Below are 24,835 nucleotides of genomic sequence, written 5' to 3'. Positions count from 1 at the left end.
ATGGGCTCTGCCAGCAGGCAGCAGTGCCGGACATTTGAAGATGCCGTCCACTCATGCCCTGAACTCATTGCTGGCAAGAGAACTCTTCAGCCTTTAGAGATGGAATTGCAGCTCTATGGACAAACTTTGCTGCATTTTTGTGGTTTCTTCTCTCTGACAGGCAGGAGTGTGGGAAAACCGGAAACAGCTCAGCACCAAAAATGCACAGAAGGGGGGAAAAAAGCAAGATTTCTTCAGAATTTAGGAAATATAATCCAAGTATCAAAAGGCATGCTGTAAGGCGTTGTTCCAGGAAATAGTTTCCAATTTGCCTTTAAAATTCTAGCACTAGTCACTGAAGCTAAATAAGTTAGTACTAATGGAGACCTTAACATTTCTCTCACTTACGTGTAAAATGTACAGTGTTGTGAGGGCCCCGCTGCTTTTAATATTCTCCTGACTTTTAAGAAGAGGAATAACATTGTTCTTATCTGACCCAACTCACTGAAAAGTTCCCTCTAAAAACTATTCAGATAAAGGTTGTTTAAAAATAACTTTTTATTTTATAGTAATTTCAGATTTACAGAAAAGTTGTGAAGACAGTACACAGAAAGATCAGAACACGCAGTTCTCCCCATTGTTACCATCCTGTGTCACCATGGTACATTTGAAGACGGTGCCATACTGAGAAACTGTCATTGGCACGTTTTTATGAACTATGAACTCCGTACTTTATTTGGATTGATGAAATTATTTTTAATCTAGGGAAAACTTTCTTGGCCCCTGAAATTAGGATCCTTGAGTATCAGTCGATATATTCTTATTGTTCTAAAGTAATTCATGTTCCTAGCTAGCCTGGCAAGTTACTTAACATTTATGGGACTTCTTTCCTATTTAAAGTAGGGAGAATAATAGTACCTGCCTCATGGGGTTATTAAGAGAAATAAATGAGTTAACGTCAAGCACAAATACGCTGCCTGGTACGTAATATGCTGAATAAGTGTTAGGCATTATTGCTCTATCAGACTTAGGTTAACACTAGGATGGCATTTCAAGAAATTCCCATGTAACTTTTTACTTTCTTCCTGCAAGATATGTTGCTTCGTTTGCTAGGAGCTCATTTCGGCCTTTATTCTGGCTCAGTTCAGATTAATCAGGAACCCTCGGTTATGAGTGGTGATACTGAGTCACACTCAGGANTGCCATAGTTGCCCCAAGAGACACAACTAATGAGAAGTTGTAATGAGCTATCGACCGTGCCAAGCCCTGTGTTTTTGGGTTGAACTTCAAACTTCTCCTAGCACAGAAGTTGGCATTGGACAAATATAGAAGCAATTTCCAAGAGCATCAAAGTTTCCACATACTAGAGGGTTGAGTTTAGAGAACAATAGAACATAAAAGATGGAATGTCGTTTGGAAGTTGGTGCAAAGGGAGTTGAGAATCAGAACAGTGGGGTCCTATTTCTTTATGATAATATTCAAGTGACTTTCCCTCTAAAGGTTTCAGTTTCCCATCTGTAAAACAAAACCACTGTCCCCACTGAATAATTAACCAAAATAACTTGTTTTCTGTCTATTCCGTTGAAAGCTTTTTATGAGCACATTCGTTTTTTAATCCTGTTGCTTTACAGCCATTTCCTCATCCCCGCTTGGCCCAGAAGTTCTGTGTTGTAGTTCTCAGATTCAGATACTTCTATTTCCTTTAGCTAAATCTCCTTGGTCAGTTCTGTGAAGAGAATGATTAAGACTTTTTTTCCCCCTTTCCATGGTGCCAAGAGCCTTTCTTGATTTTCCTCTCTAATGCTTGCAGCACGTCATAATTTAGTACCCACTTCAGATCCTCCTTTTACAACTATTTGTGGTATTTCTTCCAAACAGTCAGCTGAACTAAGTGGGATGACAGGCTAGGAGCAACTACCCGCATATGAACTGTGTCTTTCTTGTAAATGACCTTTCTCTCAGAGCCAGAATTGTACTCTCCAGGAAATATAGAGAAAGAAACCTGAGGAGATTAAAGTTTGCCAGGGACATGGGCAAAACTCACAGACTAGCCATGACGGGGAAGGGCAGCGTCAAAGCTGTGGTACCTGGGGCATCTCTGAAGAAAGAAAACTGCAAAAGAGACACCAGACTTAACTAAAGTGCTTTTCTTTAAATAGCTGGGATTACCTTTCCTTGCCCACGTTTTAGGATATTCTGCATCAGGGTGACCTCAGTGGAAATTGAAGGTAACTGCTTGTTCTGTGTCAGCACCCAGGACAGTGGTGTTTGTTAATGGCTGCTGGGCACTAGGAAGGGAGGAGGGCAGCCAGGGGCCCAATAGCATGGGGAGACCAGTACCAGTTGATGGGACCTGGGCATGTGCTGATGTGAGCAATACGATGAAAGATGCAAAGATGCTCAGAGATTAAGGTCAGACAAATATAAAAATGAGGATCAGCTTTGAAAAAATATGCTCTATCTTTTTAACATATGAGTCATTAACGTGAGGCAGAGCGATCAGGAGTTCTAATGTACCAAAAGTAGGTCTTGATGTGAGGGTACAAGGTGTGATATTGTAGCCAACCATCTTCTGTCAGCCTTTCAGCCGTTTTTTATTATGTGTAATTTCAAGAATATGATAGAATCTGTGGCATATCTATCCTTCAATCAGGATTCTCTAAATTATGCATTTCCAAAATATATAGTTATAGACTTTTAGTTCTGAAAGATAAAAGACTGCAGGCATAGTGAAGGGCTGTGAGTGCAGCAAGGTACACAGGTGGTCAGTAGCAGAGCCAAAGCCGAATCTGTGTCACCTACTGTGCTAACCCCAGACTCTTCCCAAGAGACCACTGATTTCCAAGGCCCCCCACCACCCCATTCAGATCCATTCTGTACAGCAAATGATAGGGTAATCGTCCTAAATACTGCCTCAGGGAAAATGCAATTTAAGCACTTAAGAGCATGCTCCCCTCCCTTTCCACACCAGTTTTACTACTTAAGTGGCCACTGAAATACTCAAAAGGAAGAAGAATTATTGTCACTCTCCTACGGAAGTGTTGGGAGAATTTCCGTTAGATGAAGCACAAGAAGGATTGACTTGAAGAACAATACTGAAGGCTTTTATATACTGCCTTCCTGTGAGAGTGAAATCTAGGAAATGAGTGGGAGACCTGGAATATACCAGGCAACACCCTCTCACTCTAAGGGGAAGGGCCTGGAAGTACGAAGAGGGTGGGGGGCTAGTCAAAGGGTCTGCCACGTAGACTCTTTCCTCTATCAGCCCTTAGCATTTCGACCTCAGTTGTGGCTTTAGGAGATCTTAGGGTTTTGCTTTTGGCATAGATGATGACATCGGTCAGAGAACTGGGTGCTGGTAACCATACCTAACCAGAAGTTTCTGCTGGCATGTGTATGGTCCAGTAAGGAGGAGAAGTACATGAGAGTCATGGAATGATGGGTCTTCTTTTGGTGATTCATAGTTGGGTCATTTAAATTAAAATCTTACTTCTCATCCCTGCCACTGGGATGTTAAAATGGTTGTTAAAATGGTAATAAAACTGGGACTCCTGGGTGGCTCAGTCAGTTAGGCGTCTGCCTTCAGCTCAGGTCCTGATCCAGGGTCCTGGAATCGAGCCCCGTGTTGGGTTCCCTGCTCAGTGGGGAGCCTGCTTCTCCCTCTCCTCTCTGCTCGCAGTCTCTGTCACTATCTCTGTCTCTCTCTCTCTCTCTCAAATAAATAAATGAAATCTTTAAAAAAAACGGTGATATAACTGTTGAATATTTCCCATCTCTCATTTTTATCTGAGTAGTAAAATCCCTTTTTAAAAGATTTAGGCAGGATCTTATGATTTTATAGAATCCATATCAGTTGCTCCATGATCATGAGTCTTTAATAGCAAACTTAGACTTTCCTCTCTGAGGATGAGCAAATACTTAAAAATCTTGGGGCCTAAGAATCGATGGTATAGCTTAAAAGAAAGCTCAATGAAGAAGACTCGGTGGAGCTGCCCACCTCTGAAATCAGTTGAAGCAAGCAGGAAAACATGTTAGAAAACCCCTAATGTGTATTCTTGACAAAATTAAAGCATCAAGCACATTGATGTGCAGAGCTTAAAAAAGCTATCTCATGTAGAGAGTAAGTAGTCTGTGGTCAGGGAGAAAATAAGAAATACCTAAGTGAAAAATTGGGTTAAACACGGTGAATTGGGCACTGCAGAAAATTCAGTTAGTGAAATAGAGGACAGATTGCAAAAATTCTTTCAAAATTCTGAGGATAAAGTATACAAAGATTAAAATGTTGATTAAAGGTGGATTTACCCTTAGATAACACATTCCAGAATAGAAGTAATAGTCATTATTACAGGCAAAATAGACCTAACATAGGACATGAAGGGTTTTAAACAGTATAATTAATGAGATTAAATTAATAGATACACAGTTCTGTGCTCTGCAGAGTTCCCATGGAATATTTTTCAAAACTAGAACATTTCAATTTAAAGCCTCAAAAAATAGCAATTATGTAGGATGATGATACAGAATTATATCATTCTCTGACCACTTTACAATAAAATTAGATACTAAAAGTCTGGACAGAATGTCCAAATAATTTTGGAATTTTTTAAAAGATTTTATTTATTTCTTTGACAGAGAGAGCACAAGTAGGCAGAGCAGCAGGCAGAGGGAGAGGGAGAAGCAGGCTCTCTGCTGATCAGGGAGCCCAACGCGGGGTTCAATCCCAGGACCCTGAGATCATGACCTGAGCTGAAGGCAGACGCCTAACCAACTGAGCCACCCAGGCGCCCCGATAATTTTGGAATTTTTAAACATTCTTTTTAAGTAACTTGGATCAGAATGATATTGCAAACTATACTGAAAGTAAGAATTACATGCATCAGGGGCGCCTGGGTGGCACAGCGGTTAAGCGTCTGCCTTCGGCTCAGGGCGTGATCCCGGCGTTATGGGATCGAGCCCCACATCAGGCTCCTCCGCTACGAGCCTGCTTCTTCCTCTCCCACTCCCCCTGCTTGTGTTTCCTCTCTCGCTGGCTGTCTCTATCTGTGTTAAATAAATAAATAAATAAATCTTTAAAAAAAAAAAAAAAAGAATTACATGCATCAGAACAAGACAGGGATGCCTACTTTCAGCACTTTAATTCAGCATAGTATTGGAAATCCCAAACAGAGCAGTTAGGCAAGAAAATGAAATAAAAAGCATACAAATTGGAAAGGAAAAAGTAAATCTATCACAGTGTGCAGAAATTTGATATTATATATAGAAAATACGTAATGTTTTCTAAAGAGTCCACCAAAAAACTGTTAGAACTAATTAATGAATTCAGTAAAGTTTCAAGATACAAAATCAATATACAAAATCAGTTGCATTTCCATACATTAACAACAGACCATCAGAAAGAGAAATTAAGAAGACAATACCATTTATAAGTGCATCAAAAAGAATAAAATACCTAGAAATAAATTTAAGCAAGGGGGTGAAAGATCTATACACAAGACATTCATGAAAGAAATTGAAGAAGACACAAAAATAAATAGATATTCTATGTTCATGGATTGGAAGAATTAATATTGTTAAGATGTCAGTACTATACAAGGCAATCTACAGATTCAGTGTAATCTGTATCAAAATGAAAAGGTAAGCTGTCAAATGGGAAAAAATATTTGCAAATCATTTATCTGATAAGGGGTTAATATCCAAAATATATGCAGAACTCATACAATCCATTAAAAATGGCAGAAGAATCGAATAGACATTTTTTCAAAGAAGGCATACACATAGCCAACAGGTACATGGAAAGATGCTCAACATTACTAATCATCAGGGAAAGGCGGATCAAAACCGCAAGAAGGTATCACCTCACACCTGTCATCAGAAAGACAAGAGATAAGTGTTGGCAAGGATATGTGCTGTTGGTAGGAATGTAAATTAGTGCAGCCACTATAAAAAACAGTATGGAGATTCCTCAAAAAAATAAAAAATAGAGCTGTCATATTATTCAGAATCCCAGTTCAGGATATACATCCAAAGGAAATGAAAACAGGATATTGAAGAGCTATCTGCACTTCCATGTTCATTGCAGCATTGTTCACAGTATCCAAGATAGGGAAACAACCTATGTGTCCATCAGTGGATGAATGGATAAAGAAGATGTTACACACATGCTCACGCACGCCAGAATATTACTGAGCCATGAGAAAGAAGGAAATCCTGCCATTGTGACAACATGAATGGACTTTGAGGGGCATTAAGCTAAGTGAAGTAAGCAAGGCGGGGAAAGACAAATACTGCATGGTATCACTTCAATGTGCAGTTGAAAAAAAAAAAGTCAAACTCATAGAAACTGAGTAGGAAAGTGGTTGCCAGGAGCTGAGGAACAGGAGCTGGAGAAAACAGGGAGAGGTTGATAAAGGGTACAAACTCTCAGCTACAGATGATCTGATGATCTAATGTAAAATGTGGTGAGTATGGTTTATGTCACTGTATCGTATGATTAAAATTTGCTAAGAGAGTAGAACTTAAATCTTCTCACCAAATAAGTAAAGTAAGTAAGTAAGTGATGGATGTGTTACTAACTAGAAGGGGAGATCCTTTCACAGTGTGTATACGTGTCAAATCACTACAATATATACTTTAAATATCTTACAATTTTATGTGAATTATACCTCAATAAAGTTTAAATATTTTTTAAAAATAATAAAAAGAACTGTTTTTTTCACAACTTATATTTGAAATGTAGTCAAAGACATACTCCAAGATAAGTTCATAATCTTAGTTATTTTCATTGTTACAGTGTAGGAAGACTGAAAAGAAATTAACCAAGATACAAATGGCAGATTGGCTTCAACTGATGTACTGGCTTCAGCTGATTATCTAGAATGTCTTGTTGACATGAATTATGAGCACTTCTCTGAGCCCAGCAAGGAAGAGTGCTTTGATAGATTAGTGATGTCTGCTGCAGACAGGGAATATGAGTAGTGAATATGCACGCCACATGTTTGTCATACCTGAACTAAGGTTTCCTTTCTTGAAATTAGAAAAGGGTCAAATAAACAAAACTAAGAAAAACAGGTCAAAGGATATAAAGAAGAAAAGCAACGTAAAGTGAAAAGCAATAAAAAGTTTAATTCAAAACCTTTATTTAGTTTGGGGGAGGGGGACAGGGAAGGAGAAAATAAACATAGCTCTGCCAGAAAAAGAAGAGAATTAAAAATAAGAAAAAGATTTTAAAAGTAGATACAGCACTGGAGTGCTTGGGTGGTGCCGTCAATTGAGTGTCTGACTCTTGGGTTGGGCTCAGGTCATGATCTCAGGGTTGTAAGATCAAGCCCCGTGTTGGGCTTTGCACTCAGCACAACGTCTGCTGGGGATTCTCTCTCCCTCTCTCTCTGCCCTTCCCTTTAGTGCTCTCTCTCTCTCTCTCTCAAATAAATAAATCTTTAAAAAAAATAAAAGTAGCTATAGGGGGACTAAAAAATTATGAGAACACTGCATAATTGGATGCTACTAAATTTTAAAAACTGGATGGAAGTTTTTTCTAATATTTTCAAAAATATTAACTGTCAAGATTGGTTCTTGAATAAAGAGAACACCCAAGTAGAACAAGGTAGAAATTTTTAAACTATCCAAATTGGTTCTTAAAGAAATAGGGTACATGAGTAGGCCTAGAAAGCAATTTAAAATATCGTTTCTAAAATAGTTCTTTGAACCTTTTTTCCAAAATCTTTGGAGGCTTCCCAGTGCGTAAGATAAGGTTGAGATTCCTTTCTCTGACATTAAAGCCTTCTGCAGTATGTCCTCTATGCTGTGTGTAGCCTTCCCTATACTGTCTTACAGTCTGCTTTGTTCCTACGTGCTCATGTTATCCCCTCTTCCTTGTGCCCTTTGCCCTCTTGAATCTTAAGCCCTGTGTTTTATTCAAGATCGGGTTTTAATTTATCACGTTGATGCAGCTTCGCCAAGTGCCTCAGCTAACTCTACCATCTTCCTCCTTGTCTGATTTTTCTTTTTTATATGTGTTCTTCCCATCAGCCTCTAGGGACAGATACCTTGTCTTTACCCTTTTATCACGTGTATATTGAATGTCCGTTGTGCTGCGCATTGCTCTAAATATTGGTGATAAGACCAGTGGACAGGATAGATACAAGCCCAGTTTCCATGAAGTTTATTTTTAAGAGAGCAGAGATAAATCTATGCCTCAGCCCCTGAGCTAGCTTCTATTCATGACAAGTTCTCAGGCAGTGGTGAAGATGGAGACGTGCTAGAGGTGGTGGTTGGGGTGGTGGTGGTGACATAGTATCGTGTATTGGGGTGTATGTGTCAGGGATCACCAAATAGCAATGATCTCATCAGTAATTATTTATACCATGTAGAGTAGTAGTATATGGGAGGCAGGAGAGCACAATTGCTAACAGCCCAAGATTTCTAATTAAATTTGAATCCTGGCTCCTTCATTCGATTGACTGTTATTTGGGCCTACCTCTAAGCCTCTGTTTCATTAACTGTAAAATATTACCTACATCATGGAGTGGTTCTTAGGATTAAATGAGATCATGTATTTCCCTGACATATATTAAGCGTCTAATGCATGCGTGTTGGTATAATTATAATTTCTGCTGCTGTTGTTCCCTATTATAAGAGGTGGCATTTTTGTTGTTATTAAGCTGATATTTCTAAGTGTGATTTGGCTCGAGCTGGCAAGGCTGTGGAAATTCAAACACATTCTGAGATCCTGCACACTAATAACACTAATGATTATTGAAGGCAAGGGCTTAGCTTCAAATAAAACAAAAGATTAAATTTGGACATACTGACTTCCAGTCAAGTTGTCTCCATAAGTTTACACTTAATACTCTCCCTCTGCTTCAAATACATAGCAGTGATAAAAAAAAACAAAAGGACCTAGCTGACCTTCAAAACGAGGGAAACGTCTCCTTGGCCCCAAAATTTCCAGAAGTAACTGAGAGTCAGTGAATGAGGCTGAAACAACAAAGCTTTCTGAACTCTGCTTTGGAAGTGGGTAGTGACAGCCCAGAGTTCAGCTCCTGTGGCATGTTGGGGCCTGAAAGTGCCCTACCCAAGAGGAAAGACTGAGAAACCAGGCTCATTAATTGAAAATAAAACAGTAATTTTTCAACTGGGGAAGATGTTGCCCTCAGAGGATGTCTGGCAATGTCTTGAGTAATTTTTTGTTATCATAGCTGGGTGGGGGTGGGGAGTTCCTATTGGCATCTCATGAGGAGAGTCTAGGGAGGCCGGTAAACAGCCTGCAAAGCACAGGATAGTTCCCCACAACAAAGAATTATCCATTCCAAAATATCAGTAGTACGAAGGTTGAAAAATCACGAGCTAAGGAATACAGTGGGCTCTCCTCATGGGAGACTGATAAAACTGATGCTGCCTGAGGGTCCAACTGATTGTGTCTCAGAACTCACCTGGATTTCTAAATATGATGGAGGCAAGGGCACTGAAATACCAGTATAATGTCTGGTTCTGGACTGGGTGGAAGCTGCTCTAAAACCTTCAGACAAGAAGGGGTGAGCAAGTACAGAGACAAGGGGGAAAGTGATTATTATTCAAAATGAGCCTGCAAACCAAAATTGCAAAACACGTGAATAAATCTGAATCTAAGAAAGATTGCCAGACAAAGTCAACAACTGGAACGTGAATTCCTTACAAATGAAATTAATATTTTTGAACAGCCAGACATATTAGATCTGATATCTGGTAGGATTATCTTGTGGAATGTGACATGTGACTCTGATCACAGTGTCAGAAGGGAGACCTGAGGGACAGGTAGACAAGTTACACTTTAAGAAATAATAACTGAGACTTCTCTGCAATTGAAGAAATAAATGTTCTCAGCTAAAAAATTCATCCCATGTACCAAAATGAATGCACATCTAGACACAGCAGAGTGAAACTGCAGAACACTGAGCGTACAGGGGAGACTTACATACTACTTGAAAGAAAATTCAGAAAGGAACTTAGAATACTGGCATTCTCTTCTTCAGCAATAACAGGTGGCAGAAGACAAGAGCTAATACCTTCAGAGTGTTGGGGTAAAATAATTTTCAGTCTAGAATTTTTATACCTAGCTAAACTCCATTCAAGAGAAAAGCCAAAAATACAAATAATTTGAGATATACAAAGTCTAAGACTATGCCACCCGTGACCTTCACTGAAAGAATGAGTGAACACAGATGTGCTGGATAACATGAAGGCAGGGACGTGCAAAACTTTATTAAACGATAATACATGTTAATGACCATAAACATTGTTGGTCTTTCAAAAAGCTAAAACATGTTTAAGACAACAAAGATAAGATTGAGGGACAAGGGGATTCAGTGGATAGTGAAAACATAACAGTTCTAAGGGTAAGACAGAAATATTGAAGGAAAAAAGTAGCTAAATTTTACACTTAGGAAAAAGCAGCTAAGTAATTGACATACAGTCTGTAGCTTTTAAACTAACAGAGGGGGAGAGAAGAGAATGTAGAAACTTTGAATCCAGTGGAAGGCAGGAAAAGAAAACAAGCAAAGAAAAAGGATGGGGAGTAGAAAATAAAAACTAAGATGGTAGAAATAAATCTAATTATATGAGTAATCACAGTAAGTATTAACAGGATTATACTCTTTTATTGAAAGGTAGATCATGAAATTGCATTTTTAAACATGTTCAATTATAGCCTGCTTAAAAGAGAGATACCTAAAGTAAAATCTCACAGTGCAAAAGATGAGAAGAAGGTAAACCATACAATACTGATTAGAAGGAACATGAGTATAGCAATAGATGAAATATAATTAAGCAAAAAGCATTAATAGGAATTAAGAAAAGCTCTGGTATGCAGTTAACATCATAAATTTAAAAATATATAAATCAAATGACAATAGTGTAAGGAAAAATTGAGAAATTATCAATTGTAGTGGTCGATGTATTTAAATCTACTTCTATCAGTAACTGATAGATAACTTAAATTTCTGAGGACTTGGAATATTTGAAATGCAGAGTAACAGTTTGCTTTGATAAGTGGCTTTTCATCTTTTTCTGACCACCACTTATAATAAAAAATAAATTTCATATGCAACCTAGTAAAAAAATAGCTATATTATGTGTATGAAATGAAAGTTTCACAAAATACTATTTCCTATTCTTTTAAAAATGCTGATGGGGTCACCTAAATTGATTTTACAACCACCTTGATGAGTCACAATTCATAATCTGAAAAACATTAATAACTATGCATAGACTCCTGCATCCAAAAGGGAGACTATATCTTCTCTTCAGGTATGTGTTTACAAAAATTCAACACACACTATCACAAATGAAAGCTCCACACATTTCAAAAAAACGCATATCAAACTGTTTACACTTTTTAACAATAAATACACTTTATTTAGGGAAAATCAAAAGTTAATTTTTTAAAAACACTCATATGTTTGAAAATTTCTAAAAATACAGTACGTAATACCCATGTGTTAGAGAGGTAATCATAATAAAAATCAGAAAATACTTAGAACTGGATGGCTATGGAAAATGCTGTAACTTTAAATTTATTAAAAAGACAAGAAGGACAGGGCACCTGGGTGGCTCAGTCAGTTAAGCCTCTGCCTTCAGATCAGGTCATGATCCCAGGGTTCTGGGATCGAGCCCTATATTGGGTTCCCTGCTCAGTGGGTAGTCTGCTTCTCCCTTTTGCCTTCCCCCCCAGTTGTGCCCTTTCCCTCTCTCTGTATCTCTCTCAAATGAATAAAATCTTTAAAAAAAAAAAAAAGACAAGAAGGATTGAAAGTAAGTGAGATAATCATTTAACTTGAAAAACTATAAAAGGAACAACAGAGTAAATTAATCAAAACCAAAATAAAGTAATAGAAATACAGAAATCACCTAGAACAGCTTGGCACGTGGGAGGACAGGCGAGAACAGTCCCTCAAGCAGTGTCCGGCACGTGGCAGGTGCTCATTCAGTACTTGGTGAAGGAAGGAATGAAACGGACAACAGGCCAGAGAGGGGATCACCTCTGGAGAGACTGATACAGTACATTAAAAAAAGAAAAGACCCGCAGAGATAATATTAGGCGTAAAAAGGAATATAGCAGCAAATATAATGGATTATGGCTTAGATAACGTGTAGCATATTTATAAAATGGAGTCTTGCGCGCTACTACGGCACAGACGTTGACTTCACGAAATGTTTCTTGGATTGGTTTTGGAACCAGGCGCAAATTAGTAATGTTCTAATTGTTACTTGCTAAGGATTAGCGTATTAGCTTCTGTTTGTGCAACGCATATATAATCCCTGGCCTGATGGATAAAAGGAAGAAGCACACATACACCCGTGCACGTGTAGGTTGTGAGAAACGTTGTAAGATGATTCATCTGTGAGTAAATGTCTACTAAGAAAAGTCAGACTACATGTTCCCTTTGGAATTCAGTTCTTTAACCTAACTTGCGCCTTGAGATTTCTTCTCTCCTTTGGGAATTGAAAGAGGTTGGTTGTCACCAGTATTTTACAAAAATGATCAAGTTTGGGGTTTCTTTTCAGGATCTTCACAGATGCCACCACACCTGTCTGCCACAGCCCCGGCAAGGTCGGCATTTCTAACTCTCCTCTTCTTGTGAAATCTTGAGCATTTTTCTTTTGCGGGTCCTTCCTTCTACAGAAAGGTCATCCCTGATGTGGCATGGATCCAAGATAAACTTAAGACACCACCGGAACAGGAAACTAGTACCTCTGTGTTAGAGATGTGGAAAGAACTCGAAGAGAAGCAGTATAGCACGAAACCACAGTCAGTCTTGTAAAGTAATGAACAAAACAGATCTTAAAGAAAGGATATCACTTTCAGAAAAGTTTCCACTGATCAAAATAATGGCCAAAAAAATAAAAAAATAAAAAATAAAAAGAACAGAGGAAACCACAAATAAAGGAAATAAAGATCCGTGAAAAAGCATGTCAGAAGCACTACTTACCAGCAAAATGAATAGCAGGGATTTTGCTTATTGGAACCCTCCCTGACTGGTGATGGTACGTCATATAGGCCGGCTGGATGGCGGGCTTGTGATGCCAGTGGAATTCCTAGCCAGCTGTTTGATTAGCATATGTTCCCTAGAGACGAGTGCTAAAAGAAATCTTTCAATAATAAACGTAGGCAATATTTCTGCTGATAGAGATATTATTTATTTGTATGCATTACTGAACAATTTCTTTGAAAGGCCCAGAGAGGCTGTTCTCCCTTACTCAAAGTCAGGCCTTTTCCTGGACGTCAGGAAAATGCAAGAGATCGAAGGAGTAGGCAGAGTGAAGCAAGGAAACTGAATTCTGGGTGAGAAAGTGCACACTTAGTACTTAAACTCTTCAGGTACTAGTCATGAATCCGCCCAAAGGAAAGATCCTACCTTATTTGGAAAGAGCATGTCATTATTCATGGAATTATTCTGATTAGAATTCTTCGTTGCTACTATACATGCTTCTGTGGATATGTGGCCATGGGTCTTATGTCAGCGTTGAAGTGGCTCAGTTCACCGTGAAGCCCGCCCTTCAGCAGCTTTTGGTAATTACACAGTTCTTTCTGTGGAGACAGGTCTGAACTAAGCCCAGCACACAGCTGAGACTGTAGGAATCCTCCAACTCTCGATGTTGGGCCATATCTCCGGCTCCATCTCCGGGAACCTGCATCACTTCCAAGAAGAGCAATTAAGAAACACTACAGGACTATGTCGTCACATCTAGCACTCTTCTTGGTTTAAACTCTAACTTTTATATAGTATAAAATTAATGGCACTTCTCTTGTCCCATCTTTTCAGCATTTCTCTGCAGAACTCTTGATATTTTCAGAAGTCACTTTTCTGAGTTCATCTTTTTGCCACCTCTTCGTGTTCCTTACGTACTGTGGTCAGCAAGCAACAGGTAACGGAATGCAGCTCTCACACATTCAGCTCTCCAGAGAGAAAGGGAAGGTACAATTTCAGTCGCAGCTGACTCCATTGGACTTTCCTCTTGGGATAATGGGAGATGTGTCGTTCCTCCCGTCCGTCTCATTTCCCATGAGCCTCCTGGGTAGGACAAGCCTCCCCCCTGTGCTGAAAGCTGTGTTAGACGACAGTCCAGCCACCTCATTTGGTGCATAGTAGAAGAAACAGTGTGTTCATTCTGATGCTGAAAAAATGTGCATATTGGATTTATTGAGAGGTAGTTTGTCAATCTTAAATGAGAGGGCTCTGCTTCAGGGAGTTGAGTAATTTTGACCATGAGTTTTCTGCCTGGTAGATTGCCACTTAACCACCTTTAGACTTTAATAGCAAAATGCTGTTACCTCCCACGTTCAGAATATGTCGTGGTCCTTCTTCTATAGTTTAGCGCTCATATTTCATATTGAATCAGAGTCACCGAGTCACCCGACTTAATATTTCAGTATGTAGATAGGCTTATAGTGAATGCAAAGATGGTTAGTATTTCTAAGTAAAAATACCAATACTAATAAAAGTTAATGTTTATTTAGCCATTTATATAATCCCAGACGCTGTGCTAAGATTCACCATCTTACTTAATCCTCAGCAACCCTATGAGGCGTCTTGACGTTAAAGCACATGACTGACTTAGACAAGCAAGGGAACACATACACACCTTCCTGTGTCACTATTTCCTAAAACACAGGTGCTCCCAGGAAAGCAGCAAAGAATTCTTGCAGAAGCAGACCAGCAAGTGCAAATTAACATAAAGGCCCGAAACAAGCTGTGGTTCAAAAGTTCTCATTTAGGAGTGGGTTGTCCAGAAGTTGGAATGTTTTTTCCCAGGGAAATGATGTTATCACAACAAAACCATATTTACCCCTGGTGTGCCCAAAGAGGTAAAAACACAGACCCAAGCCATTTTGTGTACCAGTGTTTTCGTGGAAAAATTCACTCTGAATTTCCTCTTGAACGGCTGTTGGACACATTTCTCCACCCCCGGGGAAATGAGGAGCCTATGCTAGAAACAGCAGAATCATTAGAAATGTTCGAAGTTGGAATCAGAGTTGGCTCCCAAGGCCTGTGATGGGAATGGATGGAGAGAGGAGGATGCAAGAGTGACTGGACCTGGGGACAAAGGGGACAGACATAGGGACAGGAGATGCTGGGAGAGGAGCAGGAGGAAGCCCTCGAAGGTGAAGGGTGGGATGAGAATTCCAGAGAGGAGAAGAGGGGAAAGTTTGAGGACCCTGAACTCACTAGTCATAAACGCCTTGGGACTCTGCTCATCCCCTCAGGTAGCTCCCTATTCACTGCTTCTGTTTCTTCTGTTGACTCCAGTGTTTTGCTTGCCTGGTTCCCTTTTACTGTTTAACACTCAGGGTTTCCTCTGTGATCCTGATACCAGCCCCGTGACTTTTCTAGACTCAGCTGCCCCCAACGCAAGCAAGTGCCCTAAGGTTTTTGGTTTTTTGTGTGGTTTTTAACTTCTGTAGAGGAAAGAGCCCATCCCAGGCTCCAGAACTTTGCCTTTTTCACTGGACCCGCAAGAGCCAATATTAGCTACAGATGCTTTGCGCAGTTCTTTGGGTCTGTAAAGGGCTGCGATAAAATGCATAAGCATTTCAGAGGAAGCTGTCCGAGGCTGAGGCTTATGGGAAAAGAGAGAAGCCCTCTGTTCCCTTTCTCTCCTTTTTGTCTCTCTGGTTCCCTTGTCCTCCAAATGAGAGTGGAAAGGAGTGAGTAGGGCCCAGCCCACAGCTTGCTGGAGGGGAAGGGTACAAGACAGTGTGATCCTCACATCACTGCTGGGGTGTGTTCTCAAGGGGCACGTCTCTGTTGGGGGTGTGAGGACCACCGGGGCACCTAAGCGTCTGGCAGGGACTCTAAGTGCTCTTCATACCACCGCCCCTGTCCCCAGGAGTCAATGTTTTCCTCACTTCTCTGGTGATAGAAATCACTTAGACACCCGGGGGGCTATGAAAAGCCTCAGTTCTCAAGCTTTATCCCAGACCCACTGAGTCAGAATCTCCAAGGGAAGGGCCTGGAAAGCTGTATGATTAGTAAGTGATCCCAGGTGGTTCCTGTCAAACACGTTTGGCAGACACTGCTTGCCTACCCCTTTGCCTTGCTGGTCTTTGAAAACTCCTAGGACATTCTAAATCCCTTTCTGTCTCAGATTCATTATATGTATATGCTATTTCTTCTCCATGGAAAGCTCTTACCTGTTCCCTACTCTGGGCCAATCCCTGCTTGTCATAACTTCATGACTCGGCTGAAATATGATTTTTTCAGAAAGACCATCCTTGACCTCTCTCATCACCATCTCAATCAGGTGCCCTGTTTCATTCTCTTAAAGCACCTTGTGCTTTTTCTCCTGAGCATTTATCACATCGATTTTTCCTCATGTATTTGCCTAATGTCTGCCTCCTCACTAGTACCAAGCACAGGTAGCACTTAAGTATTTTTCGTGTGGATGAATAAATAGAAAAATAGTGCTAGGAGAAGGGTTCCACAGGTTGGATTGGGTGCTACTCAACAGATAAAGAATTGAGCATATAAAATTTTAACCTTCCAAGGTAAAGTTTTCACACATCAACTAAAGTCACAGTAGTTGGGTCCAACAAGTAATTTGTATTTACAAGACAATGGATCAGATTATTCTTAAAATACTTAATAAATACCTAATGTGTGCAAAATGCAGTGTTAGGAGCTATGGGTACAACAGTGAATAGGCTGATACAATCTGTCTTTGTGGAGCTTTCTAGCAAGGATGACAGCTATTAAGCAGCCAGTTGCACAGTCTCATAATTATAATTTTGATAATGGCAATGAAAGAATTACAGATCTGTAAGAGCCTGTCACAGGGAGACCTGGCATGGTCTGTAAGCTAATCATAGAATTTCTAAGACATGTGGCTGGGAAATCCGGGCCCAAAGCATCCAGTATGCTCTGTCCTGTCTCCTATCAGAGTTGGCATGAGGGGAGCTGCCTCTATATAATGGTTTCTCAACTTCAGCACTGTTGACATCTTGGGCTAGAAAATTCTTTGGGGGCACCTTCCAGTGCACCATAGGAAATATTTAGCACCATTCCTGGCTCAGCCCACCAGATGCCAGTAGACCCCACAGTTGTGACAACCACAAATGTGTCAGCGTTGCCAAATGTCCCTTGTGGAAGCGTGGGGGTGGGGGCAAAACCTGTCCCTCCTTTGTACCTCAGTTGAGAACCACTGGTCTACATGAAACTTGGTTTTTTAAAAATGCCTTTACTCGTGATTTACCCAGTTCACTACTGGGAACGTCGTTTATCCATTTGGTAAACAGATGTTTGTTGAGCGCCTGTAAGGTGCCAGGCATTGTTCTAGGCACTGGAGACACAGCTGTGGCCACAGCGTGTGCTTTCTTGAAACTACAGTCCAGTGGAGAGAGAGAGGCAGTAAATTTTCGTATTTCGGAAGAAGGGATAGGTTGGTCATGGAAGTCCTTTCTGCTAAGACGGCATTTGCACAAAGCCTTGAAAGAAGCAAGGGAATGAGCCACGTGAGAGAGAGCACCAAGAGCAAGAGGAGGCCCTGCGTGTGATCTCACCCTTCCGTCCGCTGATCTAACCAAGCTGCTTGTGTTTCAGAGGCTCAACCACAGAAGGGCAGCTGAACGGACTCCAGAGCGGCCTTAACGCTGCGGCCTTTGCGCCCATCACCAGCTCCACAGGTTAGTGGGCGCACCAGCGCTCTCCGCGGCCGGGATGACAGGGCGGGGGGCTGCACTGGGTGTACTCTCACTTCTGCCTCTGAAGAAACGTGCGGTTCAAAGGATGAAGAAGCATCCAGGCTTTTGAAGCATTGGCAAACGGGCACCTGAGGATGGAAGAGTTTTCCAGAGCTAGTTCAGGGTAGATGACATTTCTGGGTCTGGGAGAGTGTAAACAGATTTGCAGCATTTAGTAAAAGGGCCTGTGTCTGACGAGTGTTCTGCCGTTCATATAGGATGCCCCATGTAGTCTCTCCCACTAGCTCCTCAGCACGGTGGAGCTCTGCTCTTCGATGGGAGTCCTGCCACGCTAATGTAATGGCCTCCTGGTCCATTGCCAGGTGCTGACTGAGGTCTTAAAGCCCCTCGGTGTAGGTCCCCACATATAGTCAGGCAGCATTGGTCCAGGGAGAGTTTTCTTTGAGCACTAATTCATAAAAAACATACTAATGAGTAATCAGAAAATTAAAAGAAAATCACGTGGATTCAGTTCAACAAATACTTGTTATTGAGCACCTCCCGTGGAGAAAGTAAGATGCTGGGCACCGAGGGGCGTAGAGGGTACACTGGGCAGTCCCTGTGGTCAGGGAAATTACAGACTCAGGGAGAGAGAAGAGTCAGCAGGGAGTGGGTACAGGCTTCATAAATGTCAGGTACTGGGGACGCATAGAATAACCGTAGACAGCGCTGGTGGAGCATCTGGTGTGTCCGGCCCAGTTCTGAATGCTTGACGTGGGATAACTCATTTGTTCACAAAACAGGCATTTAACAGAAACTGTGTTCCCCATTTCACAGCTGAAGACAGAAAGGCACAGATTATGAAACAAACCCCAAATCTCATAGCTAGTAAATGGCGGGGCTGTATTGGAACCCTGGCAACTTGGCCTGGTCTCTTTAGGGATTAGAGAGGGCTTTCTAGAGGAAGAAACATCTAAGTGGAGGGTTGCGTGTTGACAGGTCCCCCAGGAGAGGCGAGGCATGGGTCCGAAGTAGTTCTAGGAAGAGGGAACAAGACCTGCGCACGGGGGTGGGGGGGCAGGGTGCAAATACACTGTGCGCTGGGAGCCCTCCTGTGTCACTGCGCCTGGGGACTAGAGCGTGAGCAGGGAGCAGCAGGAGAACAGGTCATAGAGGTAGCAGGGCCGGTTCATGAGCCGTGTAGGGAACTTGGTCCCAAGTGTAAGAAGGAACCATCAAGGAGTCTAGGGCCAGGGTGTGGAAGGGGTGTGTGTGTGACATAGTAGACCTTCAAATGATTAAAAGGCCACCGAGAAGCCTGGTTAGACTGTACCATGGGGATAGTTACATATATCTCATAGGCTTACTGTGGAATTAAAGGACACAATATATAGAGAAAGGCTTTATAACAACACCAAGGTCAGGTAATAATGTAAGAGTATAAAGATTTTGTTCTCCGCTCAAGATCTTAGGACCTGAATTCAAGAAATATTTGATGGGTATCTATTTGGTCCTCCCCCCCCCCCAAAAAAAAGAATTACTAGAATATGGTAGTTATTTTTAAAGAAGTAGAATTTCCACCTGGAACTGTTCGGCCTGGGAAATGGGTGGCTGGGAGAATTTTGCGCTATAGACAGCTGACTATCTCTAGCCAGCAAATCGCTGTAGCCAGACAGGGTCGCAGAGCGTGGGAGATGCCGGAAACCTGCCTCCTGCGTTTGCCGTGTCTAACTGTTGCGTTACGTACAGGGTTGAACTCTCTGCGTGCGCTCTGGCTGGGGAAGTTGGAAATTTGAGGGGCCGGGTGGCTCTTACTCTCAGCATCTTGATCATGAATTAATATTAATATTTATTGACTAAAGTTATCTGTTAAGAGATTTTGTAACAGTTGTAATGAATTCAGTAGCAGCGTAAAACCACAGAGCACAGAGAAGTTGTATGTCTCCCTGGATTCTAATACCTGCCTTTTTCCCGCTTCTGCCTTAAGACAAGTGCATTATTCTTTTCACCTTGTTTAGGCCGCCTTCTGTTTACTGCTTTTGTCTCCAATGACTCTGGACCTCTAAAGTGCCTTGAATTTGTTTCTGTTCTGTGCCTTTCGGGGTGTTCCTGGTCCTCAGTGAAAGAAACACTGATGAACATGGTATTTTCCATACTTCCCAACAAACATTCTGCCTTAGCAGCACAATGATAACTAACCCCATTAGAGTTATTTCCACAGCTAGTAAGTAACTACCTGGCACTTCAGTGTTCCAATTATAAAGCATGTGCTTTTCTGTATGACACATAGACTGAAAGGTGTTATTCTAGGGGTTCAGAAGGGTGTCCTACAAAAAGGAGGGTAGGTTGCTATTAGAAACATTTTTCTTTAAACCCACAAGAAGGGAGAACAACCCCCATAATAAGTCAAGCTTTACACGTCTCTCAGAGATGGGACATTTGTGCCTTTGTGCCCGCTTGCTACGCTGACTTTGAAAGGTATTTAGCCTGGTCCAGTTAACTCAGTTGGTTAAACATGGTATTATTGAGTGCACGAATATAGCAAAAGTCTGTTTCCTGGCCCCTTGACCCTCTACAAGTCTAGCCAACCAGGCCTTAAAGCTGTGTCACTTTGTTCATCGGGCGCCTAAACGTGGTACTCGCTCATCCCAGCACACTGTTGAAAAACAGCGCAGAATCCTTTCCCACTGAAGGTGACCTAGCGACATTGTTCTTCTAATTATGAACGTTAGATGGGGTAGTGAATGTGAAAGCTGCTAGCAGAAGGCCTGGAATGCTCCACGAATGTTACTTTTTCCTTGACTTCCCTACTTCAAGCTAAACATTCGGAGTTTGCTGTGGAAGGGAAGGTGTAGAGTCAGCAAATTGGGAAACTTGAGAAGGAAGCTAGAGTGAGGGCCTTTGGCTCAAAGCCAGAGCCATTGGCCTTCGTTCTTTATAACCATGGCGTTCTTGAGTTCTGAAGTGGAGATGGTGAACTAAAACTAAAATAGCAGAGAGCCACAGATTAGATAACTGGCATTTCTCTCGTGCTGACTTGATAGTGTAAACCACCATTCTTGTAGGGTCTGAGGCCATACCAGCTGCCCTCATCCCTGGCCTTAGCTTCTGCCTATGCCTTTTCTGTCCTGGAGCCCAGCCTCTGCCTGCCCCACACCCCAATTTGTTGTGGTGGTGGTGGCAGTGTTTTAAAGCTCTTACAGGTCTGTAGTTGGTGGAAGGATTCTTACTGCCTTTTGAACACCAATGCTGGATTTCATTTACAAGAAGTGAGAAGCAATGTCCTTGTTAAGTATTGGTTATTTTGGGCCTCGGTAAAACGCACTTCAGTGTTATCCTCTTTCTTTGCATGGGGATGGGTAACTCTGGCTGCGCACTTCACTGTCTGCCCGTGAGACAAGAGAAAGGAACTTGCTTTAATACAGAGTCAACCCAGTGGAGCGTAAACTCTAAGGATCTAGAAGTCACTTTAACTTTGAAGCAAAATTATTTGCCTGGCAGTTCTCAGCGGAGTGACCTATTTTTATTATTAGATTCTTATTCCTTTCACCAAGCATTATATAGTTGTCATGGATCCTGGTTGGATCTGGAGTATCGTAGATTAATAATGCGAAGAAATGAAGCTCTTGAGATGCTTGCCCTAGTGGCTTATATCCTTTTTTTGCTCCCAAAATGTTCTTCTCCCCCCAGAGCCAGAGGGGTAAGAATTTGGGTTGATTACCCACTCTTACAGTGTTAGAAAGCAAAAGGCACAGATTTGGTGTTTGGCAGGAAGTTCGGTGTCAGCATCTGGGCAAACGATGATCCCCTAAAACCTAGGTTTGGTTTTGGTTTTGTTTTTTTATTTTCTTGAAATACAGATAGCTGTTTATTTTCTCCTTTCTTTATGTTCGATGTATTTCTCAACCTTCTCTTTCCTCCTTTGGTCCTTGTGTCGCCCACCACCTAATGCTATATTCTGGGCAGCTTTCCACGCCTGGTGTCCCTTGCTATTCTTCTCTCTGGTGGTTGTCCTACCCTAAAACCTAGTTTTAGATTTGACCTCTTGTCCTTTCACCAAGATCAAATAAAGTGTTAAGTAGGGATTTTTTTTACATTTTTCAGGATCTTTGGAAGCTCCCCAAGTTATTTTCGCCAGATCCAAACCCTTGCCCACACAATCTGGAGCCCTTGCTACAGTTATAGGACAGAGAAAATCAAAGTCGGTGAAGTCAGGGCCAATTTAAGGTAACAGTAAGAATAAGAGCATATTTTTTTATGACAACTTGCTGATTTTATATCACAGCAAGAAGCTTAATAGCTATCAAGAGAAGTGATAGTTTCTCAGAATGACAAAGAAACTGGCATTTTATAAAACCAGAGCTCAAAAGGACTCCAAACTGTGGGTCAAAGTTAAGCTCCCGCTAGCTTGCCTCTGTACGGGCCGACCAGCAGGTGGCGCTGTGGCAGTAAGAAATTTTCTTACTATTATGGAGGCTTTTGTTTAAAAATATGGGGACATTGAAGCCAATCAAAGAAAGAAACTAAAACCATAATTGAGCTATCACAAGTAAAGAGTAACAGAATATATCGGAGAACATGATACTTGAAGGTCAAATCGCAAGAGCCTCAAAAGAGAATGAATATTGTTAAAGGTATTTATTATTAAAGAAGGCTTTTAGATTAGAGTTGTGTAGTTTGTGAACTGGAGGCAGGAAGGAACAAAATTTTTAAAAAGGTTTTTTTTGGTGAGGTCGATTAATTGAGTATGCTTTTTTCTGAGTTAAGATAAGCATATGCTGTAATTGGCAGCAAAACAAACTGTAGACCCCAGTCTACCACCCGTCCATAAAAATCTCCAACGTTGAAGGGATGGCCTGACATGATCTAGTGAGGCTGTACCCACACCACCAGCGCTGCCCCACAGTGTTTTGTTCCCAGCTGTGGCCTTCAAAACTTTCCAGAAAATTCTATGAAACCACAAGGTTTTGATGATTCCTTTCCTCTTTGCTCTACCGTACATACTAAAGCATTAAAGGCACACCTGCTATGAGCTTAATACCCTTCTTAGCTCTAGGGGAATACTTATAAACTTATTTGAGAAGCATTATTCATCAAAATACCCCAGGAGAGCAAAGGAGGGAGGAAAATTATTTACCCACCACAGGATTCATTTACATTGGATCAGAAAGCTTCAAATATCTTTCCCCAGCCCATCTAAACGCTTTCCAAAAAGGAATGAGAAGAGAGAAAGGAACACCAAATCCATGGCTTGGTCATCTACCAAAATGTAGCAGAGAAACCGAAAACAACCAGAGTTCTATTGGTAATACTTCACCAATGGTCCTTTAATTCTGATACGAGCAGCCTATCCAGTGATGAACAACTAATAAAATATAGAAAACTAAAGCAAGAAGGTCCATATTTCCTTGAGGAGACTGGCAGCCAGAAGTATGAATATGACACCAAGCTCCAAACTAAACCAGTGGCTTGCCAAGAAGTACTAATGTCCATCGGTTTCCAGGGCTGTGAGACTTGGACCTGCCACAGTTATAATACCACTTTCCTTGAACCTATTTCATTAGTATCCCTTACAATCCACCCAGAACATTACATGGCAAAATAGGATCATCAGCAAAGAAGCCTTGGGAAAGAGCCCATCTCTCAACACTTAAATCTGTTGCAGACACAGCCCTGCTGAGCCTGAGGTGCGCATAAGCTCGGGACGGGTGATGCTGTACTTTGTCATTAGCTGAGGTGGTGAGACCTCATGCCTAGTGTGTATGGACTCAGAATACAGAGTGGGTCGGGGGGCCTCTGGAGGACCAGCTTCCGTGGTGCAGCGTAACTGCTGGGAGCTCCAGAGGCAGGCCCACCAGCCTGGCAGGTGGCAGGTGGCAGGTGGCGATGGGCTGCCTCCCCCTGAACAGGAGAAAGAGGTAGTTTACAAAGTGAAGAGGGAGAACCCCAGAGTCCATAGCCCATCACCTGGATGCTTGCTTTCTCCTTGTTGTGAATGGGGTGTAGACAGAATCACTGCTCGGGCAGAGGTCCCTTCAACCGCAGTCACAAATGAATGTTATCACCGGCTATAACAGTCCTAGAACCCCTTCATCTATGGGTTTAGGGAGGCAGACAGGAGATGAGAGATTGAAGTGTGTTTGCATGGCATGTTATCTAAGACTGAGAAAACATCCGTTGTCCTTATCAAAGAACGAGGGAGCCACACCGAAGCATGCTGGGGACTAAGACTCTCTAAGACCCCCATTCTCCTGCCCCAGGCAAGGGTCGTATTTAAATATATGCACGATTTTGTGTCTTCTTAGATCCTGTATTGTCTGTTTGACATCTCTTCATCACAGAGCCAGTTAACTATGTTTTCTGTATTCTTGATGCTTTCGCATTTGGGACCTTACAGGGCCAGGGAGAGACCGCCCATCCCAAGGCTAGCTAATTCCTAAAGATCATATCAGCTTGCCCACGAGTATGCCTTTCAAACAGAAACCAACTAATCCCAAGTTTATATCCTCAGCCACCTCCTTATCTAACTCTCACACGGAAAACCCACATTTCCCTTGCCCCAAATCACTCCAGGGCCAGGTATCAGGCAGCTGGAACCCACCGTTGTAGCCCAGAGCCCACGGTAGTTATTAAAACTAGCCAGTCTTAAGCTGTTTACCCTGCCCTGCCTTGCCTTTTCCAGGGAAATCCCAAATAAGGCTCTTGCCTAGACTTTCTCCTCGCTCCTATCTTCCATCTCTTGACCACACTGGTGTTTTCTCCTGTGAGGCACGTAGTGACCCTCTCTCTGGGACCCTGAGTATAATCAGCTTCTTCCTGCCAAGCCTTATTCTCCTCTCCTCCATAGTCACACTGACTTGACCATACCATACCCAACTCGTACATTCTTAGAATATACGGCAACAGAGAGAATATCTTTAATGTGCTTCACAAGGAACCAGGAAAAAATCTGAATCAATTAGGTTGATATCACCAAATTCTAAGCAACTGGTCACGGCACTCCCTTCATTATAGGCTGTATTCTACAAGTGATGTTTTAACAGTATGTGTGGTGCTAGCCTCACTCTGGCTGCAGCCACACAAGAAGGATGTGGATCCCTCTACGTGGCCAAATCGCCTGGCTGTCAGCCATTGAAATTTCATGCTTTCCTGTCCTGAGGCCTCTTTCTTTTCGTTTGGTAACTGTTCCTACATTCAGAAACA

The 24,835-nt window shown here is 41.7% G+C and overlaps 1 protein-coding gene across 13 annotated transcripts in view; it reads left to right on the top strand.

The window, feature by feature from the left end:
• TTLL5 (tubulin tyrosine ligase like 5) overlaps positions 1-24,835 on the top strand; it is a 278,708-nt gene that overhangs the window by 214,833 nt on the left and 39,040 nt on the right. For 11 of the 13 annotated variants that reach the window (XM_040641619.1, XM_040641628.1, XM_040641625.1 and 8 more), the window contains one exon: positions 17,553-17,635. The exons of the other annotated variants lie outside the window; for them this stretch is intronic. In XM_040641619.1, the coding sequence (XP_040497553.1) occupies positions 17,553-17,635 (83 nt within the window). The remainder of the gene's footprint in view (positions 1-17,552; positions 17,636-24,835) is intronic. 13 annotated transcript variants of the gene reach the window in all.

This window comes from Ursus maritimus, unplaced genomic scaffold (assembly GCF_017311325.1).
Source record: "Ursus maritimus isolate PB19 unplaced genomic scaffold, ASM1731132v1 scaffold_25, whole genome shotgun sequence".
In the NCBI taxonomy this organism is placed as follows: domain Eukaryota; kingdom Metazoa; phylum Chordata; class Mammalia; order Carnivora; family Ursidae; genus Ursus; species Ursus maritimus.
Note: the sequence above shows the minus strand (reverse complement) of the source record. Positions and strands in the feature narration are given on the sequence as shown.